We start from the raw sequence: 7,500 nt of genomic DNA, 5'->3' as shown, positions 1-7,500 counted from the left end.
ATAGCGGGTCTTCACGTCCTTGGCCCGTACTGCGGCACGACGGTCGCAGTCCTCAGCCTTGGTCTGCCACTCCTTCATGAAGGCACTAGAGTGGGCAGGCACACAGGAGCGAAGGGGCATGCCAAACAGAATCTGCGCAGGAGATCGACCAGTGAAGTTTGGGGTGTTACGTAACTCCAGTAATCCTCTGTCAAACTCCTCACTGTCAATATTTCCGTTGGGTGCTGTCTTCATGATCAGATACTTGACTTTCTTCACAGCAGCCTCTGCATGCCCATTGGACTGTGGGTAATGGGGGCTTGACATAGCATGACGTACTCCCCATCGCTGAAGAAAGGTTGCAAATTCCCGGCTGGAGAACTGAGGTCCGCCATCAGTGCGCAGGCGAACTGGCACACCCAGATCACGGAACATATGCCGGAAGAATCTGATCGTCAAAGCACTTGTTGCATTAGTTCCACATGGGATGACAACAGGCCATCCGGAGAGTCGGTCAGCATACACCAAGAAGTGTTTTCCAGCAACACTAAAAAAGTCTGCCGACACAGACATAAATGGTCTTGTGGGTTTGTCATCCAACATCAGTGGCTCTTGTTGCTGACTAGGCTGTAGGCGCTGGCACGGTTCACAGGCACGAACAGTGTTTACAATGTCTGCATTAATGCCTGGTCAAAAGACTGTCTGCTGTGCACGACGCTTTGTTGCTTCCACGCCACAGTGGCTTTCATGCAGGCGAGCTAGGGTGCTACGGCGTAAAGAAACAGGGACAACCACTCTAGGTCCATACAGCACCAAGTCACCATCGTTGTACAACTCATTGCGAATCTTCCAGTACGGACGCAGGGCACTTGGTAGGTTGTAGCGGTCCTTGGGGAACCCTGACTTCACATGATGAAGCAGCTCCTCATAAGAAGTATCCTTAGAGTCAGCTGTAGGCAATTCTTCCATGAAGAGATCTTCTTGCTCGTCTATGGCTTCTGATGCTTTAGTCGACTGAACAGCCTGCAGAGCTACAATCTTGACGGAAGTGTCCATTTCAGCATTGAAGGCACCATCCTCCACCGTTGGGCGACTCACAGGTGACCGGGAAAGGGCATCAGGAATGCACAACTCCTTACCTGCACGCCACATTGCGGTAAAAATGTAGGGCGCAATCTTGTCTTTCATGCGCTGGAGGCGAGGGTTTTCAATTGCATCCAGGGAATAATGGTTCAAAATAGGAACCAATGGACGGTGATCTGTCACCACACTAAAGTGCTGAAGTCCACGAAGATAGAACTTGCACTTACTGATGGCCCAAACGACAGCTTGCATTTCCAATTCGACGGTCGCATACCGCGTTTCTGTATCTGTCAAGAAACGGGAACCACATTGCACCATCTTGTATCTTCCAGCACCATGGTCCTGCAACAACACATAGCCAAGGCCGTAGAGTCTGGAGGCGTCGGTCTGCAGAATGGTGGGAAGGGTTGGATCAAACGTCGCAAGTATGGGGGGCCCTGACAAAGCTTGTTTAGTGTCATTGAAAGCTTTGGTGTGGTCTGCTGTCCAAGTAAAAGCTCTCTTTGGGCTCATCAATGGGCGGAGTGGGGCTGCAGCAGTCGAAATCTTAGGCGTAAACTCTGCCAGTTGATTTACCAAGCCCATAAATGACCGAAGATCAGTCAGATTTGCAGGGGTAGGAAACTCTGCAATGGCTTTTACCTTCTCTGGGTCTGCTTCAATACCATTATGTGATAGTTTGTACCCACAGAAGCTGGCTTCAGATGCAGCCACAATGAACTTCTCTGCATTAAGCGTTATCCCGTGCTGTCGACACCTTGACAGGACTTCGTTTACACGTTGAAGGTGTGAGAGGTAGTCCTCATCATGTAGGAGAATGTCGTCCACAACCTTAATGCAGTTTGTTACTCCCTGAAGTGCCCTGTCACCTCGTAGACAAAAGGCGTCTCCTGTTGCTGCAAAACCCATGGGACCACGACAGTATCTGAAACGTCCATAAGGAGTGATAAATGTCGTCAGGTGTTGATCATCCTCGTGCAGGGGTAGTTGCCAATAACCACAAAGAGCATCCACAGTTGTGAAGAACTTTGACTGCGGACTGATACTTCTGATGGCTGTAAATGCCGATGGAGAAGGGTGGGCAGGGCGAGAGACTTGCCTATTGAGCTTTGATAGATCAGTGGTAATACGAACACCACCATTTGCTTTTGGAACAACAACCATTGGATGACACCATTCCGATGGTTCATCCTCCACTGGCTTTAAGATGCCTTGGGTCACTAATGACTCAAGCTTCTTTCTTGTTGGTTCCTGAAAAGCCAAAGGAATCATTCTGGGGGTGTGGATCGCGAAGGGCGTGGCATTCTCCCGCAGATGAATTCTCATGGGAGGGCCTACCATCGTCTTGAGTGGCCCAGACTGCAAGTCGTCCTTCTTCACCAACACATCTGCATACTGATGCAGGAAGTACTTCCTTGCTTCTTCAGGTGACTTCAGCTGGTTCAACGGTAAAGTCAGCAACTGAGGAGGGTTCGACATTGGTGTATTGCCCAGTCCATGGACTCGACTGGCAATGTGCACATCCGATATCTGCCTTGGGAAATAGTCCGGAACAATCCCCAAATCCTTGCAATCAGTCCAAGAGAGCAGCGGGGTTGTAAGCGAAGGCTGAACATCAATCCAACATGTAGTCGAACGGTTGCCATAGGTGATGATTCCACGAAAAGATCCAGCCGCTGGTGGCATCTGGGACCCGTCCGCATTGTAGTATACTGTCTCTGCCGGTGGTGCTAAGTCTTCCTTTGAGAGGCCGAGACTACTAAGATGCTGGAGTCCAATGACAGTCGTGTCTGCACCTGTGTCAGGGATGAAGGCAAGACTACCTGATAAATCATTATGCCGAATTGACACGCGGACTTTAGGGGAAGGCTGAGGTTTCGGTCGTGCAGTAGAGGTGACACTCCTGGCAAATGACATTGAAGGGGATACTGAACTTACTACCTTCAATTCATGATTGGTGTCCTCTTCTTTTGTCTTAGCCTTCCGTTGCTTTGGGCAGCATTTATCATAGTGTCCCTGCCGGTTGCACACCTTGCATTTGGCATTCCTGGCAGGACACTTTGAAGCAGTAGCCCAGTGGCCTTTCTTACCACAAGCACGACATGTGGAAGTGGTGGCCCTGCACAAACCTTTCTCATGTTGACGACCACAGCAGTTGCAGGCCTTATTCGGCAGAGGTGAGCCAGGCCTCATCTTGGACTTCTGCTTCAGGGCAGCCTTTTTCTCCCTTTTAAATTGAGAAACAGCACGTGAAGAAACTGTGTCCTTCAAAGCAGATGATGCAGTCTTTGACGATTCATGAGACCTGCATTTCTCCAAAACATCCTGCAACGTCGCTGAGCGGTCCATTTCAATGAGCTTCTGGGTAAGTTCCTTATCTCGTATACCCATTAGAATGCCGTGTTTCTTCCACTGCTCACAGCATGCTTGGTCCTGTGCCTTGCAAAGGTCTATCTCCTGCGACAAGATTTTCAGCCGTATCCAAAAGTCATCGAAGCTCTCGCCGTCTGCTTGCTTGCACTCGGAGAAGGCCTTCCGACGCAGTGCCTCATTACTTGCATTTTTGATATGCGTTTCGAGCTTTGTCAAGACATCGTCCACTGAGCATGTTGGGTCTGCGGGCACGTCCAACTTGTGCTCCAGCACCCGTCGCATCTCAGAGGTAAGGCACATGCGTAGCTGTATATGCTGCTTTGATAACGGCAGGTTGAGGAGATCCACCATCACAGCATAATCGGACCATTCGCGCTTCCATTCTCGAAACTGTTGGGGACTCGCATCTGCTGTTAATGCTTTCGGAGGCTGTATTGTTGCCTTCGGGGTCGGCGGAGTATGAGAAGCAGTGGACGCGGCAGAACTGCTCACTGGCGAACTCGCAGGTTGCTGGGGGGTGAGGCGAAGGATCAGCTCCTGAAAACGAGCAGACTCCTCGTTCCTGCGTGCGTCTTCCTCCTTCCGGCGGGCTTCTTCCTCCTTCCGGCGGGCTTCTTCCTCCTTCCGGCGGGCTTCTTCCTCCTTCCGGCGAGCTTCATCCTCCTTCCGGCGGGCTTCTTCCTCCTTCCGGCGAGCTTCTTCCTCTTTCCGGCGGGCTTCTTCCTCTCGTCGATAACGCTTTTCCTCGTCCTCTTTCCGGCGGGCTTCTTCTTCCTTCCGGCGGGCTTCGTCCCTCTGAAGTATCCACTGCAGCAATGTAGCAACATCTGTGGGAGGTGGGGTGCTGGTACTGGCTCCTGCGGACTCTTCAAGGCTGGAGTCAGGCTTCTCAGGGTCGCTCTTACCGGTATCTTCTTTTTTCTTCCCTTTACCCATTGTAACGTGGTAAGGTAGTCAAGATTATACAGCAAAATCGCCGAAAATCCGGTGAAAATACGTAAAAGTAGAGCGAGGCAGCGAGTGTTGTGGCACTGTGCGCGGTGCCAATGCGGTGACGTCACGGCGGACACGTGCGGGCAGGCGAGCCACGAGCGCGAGAGATCAGTCGCTCACGAAGCGTCGTAGAGAGCGCAGGAATATACCTCGCTCCTACAAAACCTTAATATGCTTCGGTCCGGCTCCCTTATGCAACGAATAATGTCCCCTGAGCACACTAAACACTGCACGAACGCTATAGGCACTGCACAATACACATCACTACACTATAGCACCACACTGCTGCAAATGAAGTACACTGCCGAGCGGGTTGATTGCTGACCTAGCACGAGGGTGGACGAGGCGCGGGGCCGGCGACAGGCCATGAGGTCGCGGAGGCTTGGGGCAGGCAACAATAACAGGCGTCAGAACTGAATTTGCTGGATCACTACGCCATGTTCGTCTTCTACGATTGCTTGGTGTTTCTCCATGATGGTTGAGGGTGAAGAAAACACCGATGAAAACTAAAGTAGGTTCATTGGAGATCAGCTCTGACAAAATAAATACGGAACTCTTCCTGTTCCTCTGCCCCACACGCCAGGCTCCGTCTGCGACTGTCTACTGCCAGACGTGTGACTACAGAGACAAACTAAAATGTTGTACTCTATAACATACAGAGATTCTCACTCTTTCATATAGGTGATATGCTACACATAATATAAACTAAACATAATGTTCTATATTTCACATGGTAGAACATATCACACAAAAGGCAGTGTATAATATATAATCACATAATTATCACTAACTACGTACGATAATAATGTCATCACAATACGTATGCACTGGCATCACAACGTGGCACTCACAACTCACTTCATTGTCATAACTCACTTCATTTCACAACCCACAGATAGATAGATAGATAGATAGATAGACATGCGTTTATATATACATATATATACATATATACATATGCATGTATGTATGTACATGTATATATATATATATATATATATATATATGTGTGTGTGTGTGTGTGTGTGTGTGTGTGTGTGTGTGTGTGTGTGTGTGTGTGCGTGTGTGTGTGTGTGTGCGTGTGTGTGTGTGTGTGTGTGTGCATTTATGTATATAGACATAGATATAGATATAGATATATGTGTATATGTGTATTTGAGAGAGAAAGAGAGAGAGTGAGTAGTGCTTGTATATATCCGTCTGTGCATGAGCGTGTAACAAACTTCTTTACAATCCGTTCTTCCGAGCCCGCCTCCAGAACCTCCCTCTGTTCTTTATCCCCCCCCCCCCCCCCCCCCGAGTAAGCATGAAGACAAGGATAAACTATAAGATTGAAAGTGTGAGAATCCTGTCAGCTGCTCGTGCGCTGTGGGGGTGGGGCTGGGGGTGGGGGGAGGGAGATAAGCCATGCCATGTGTCACGGTTTCGAGTGTAAGCTGGTAGAGGGCCGTTGGGAGGGACGCACGTACAATTTAGGGTGTTTCAATAAATCCGACTTTTTCAGAATCATTCAGCAAGTTGCTAAACAGGCGCCTACTATGCTTAAATGACGAAATGCAAAATATTAGACAAATAAAAAAATATCTACTATTCGCAATTTTTGATTAAAGTATAATACCATTTCCGGCGCTGGGATGAGGTGCGGCGGCCTCAGCCGGCCTGGCTGTTACCCGCATGACCCACGGAAGGGCATTTCGGTTCATCCGACATTATGGCAGAATCAAACATAGGGTAACTTAGGTCATTGCGAATGATTCCTGGGTACTTCCGTAAAGATTCCCAGTCACTATGCATTTCCATATAAACTTGTGCTACCTTCATAATGCACATTACTCGCTCGCCTATATTGTGGTGACGATCTCGTCAGTGGCAATATGGCACTTCGACGTGGTGGTTTGCGCAGTGCCGTTACACGTATACTGAAAGAGTATGGTACCATTGATGTTTTGCCACCTAGACCACTGACGAAGAGTGACATTCTTGCTCGATACTGTGACTTAGAAAGACATTGTAACCAGACACCAAAAGGATGCTCAAAAGATAGCTTGCCATGCAATAATTTGACTATTACGGAATCTCAGATTTTATCCAAGTTGCAGGCGGAAATTGCTGTGCTGTATAGCAAATTCGGCATTAAGATAATATCACCTTGGTATATGAAAGAAAAAATAAAGAAAATAAAGAAAGAGTACTGCGACTCCATCAGAAATGTAACACTGAAGACAAAATTCTCAAAAACTGTGATTGTGTCATTCAAGGCAAAGAAACAACCCCGAGAAATCCTCAAGGAAGATATAGATTGGTATGATGCAAAGTACAAGGAAGCAATGGATCACTCGGAAGTGTTGATTATCAGGCGCAAAGACGGGAATTTAACATACTGAAATGGAAGCAGACCAACAATGCAGAAGTCCGATTTATATGCAACACTGAAGATATTGCAGAAATGTCTTTTGCCAGTTGTTGCCAGGTGGCTGGGATTTTTTTGTTCCCTCCTACACATCTGCCTGACCATTGACACCATATTGACCAAGCTGGAAGGAGTTTGTGATGGTGATTTGCCCAATAAATCCAAGATTGGAATAAAGAACAACACCATAAAGTGTCTGAAAGCACTGGAAAAAAAATCCAAGAACAATCAGAAGTATTTTTGATTTTGCAAAAGTTCATTTCATATGCTGGCGTTCTGCTGTGAACAGCAATGGAATTACTCTTTTCAGAACTGCTATTGAAACTTCAAGGAGGTATGCCAGGATTGGCTGTGAACTTGGCTTTCGTAGCAGCTACTTCTCGTCCATCAACAGACATCTGTAGAATGCAGATGGTACACTTCTTCCCTTGGCTGTTGATCATGATTACGTCGATGAAGTTGCAAAGATCTTGAAAAGAGGAATTTGTGAAAAATGGCCATACACACCACCCCTATTCAAATATAAGTTTCCATACTTGGCCTATGATATGCATGAAATCGATATGTGGAAACCCAAAAGTTCATTAATACCTGGCCATAATCAAATCTGTGAAAGACTGTTTGCAGACATGAAAAAATGTGAAGACATAAACAGAATTGTT

General features: G+C 47.7%; 1 protein-coding gene across 2 annotated transcripts in view; it reads right to left on the bottom strand.

Annotated features, from left to right (window-relative positions):
* Window positions 1-7,500, bottom strand: part of LOC125025000 (lipase 3-like) — a 35,976-nt gene that overhangs the window by 24,280 nt on the left and 4,196 nt on the right. The window contains exon 1 of one of the 2 annotated variants that reach the window (XM_047612827.1): window positions 4,754-4,808. The exons of the other annotated variant lie outside the window; for it this stretch is intronic. Coding sequence (XP_047468783.1) covers window positions 4,754-4,796 — 43 coding nt within the window. The 5' untranslated portion in view covers window positions 4,797-4,808. Of the gene's footprint in view, window positions 1-4,753; window positions 4,809-7,500 lie in introns of those variants that run through there. 2 annotated transcript variants of the gene reach the window in all.

This window comes from Penaeus chinensis, chromosome 4 (assembly GCF_019202785.1).
Source record: "Penaeus chinensis breed Huanghai No. 1 chromosome 4, ASM1920278v2, whole genome shotgun sequence".
Lineage (NCBI taxonomy): Eukaryota > Metazoa > Arthropoda > Malacostraca > Decapoda > Penaeidae > Penaeus > Penaeus chinensis.
The sequence above is the reverse complement of the archived record's forward strand: the minus strand, read 5'-3'. Positions and strand labels throughout refer to the sequence as shown.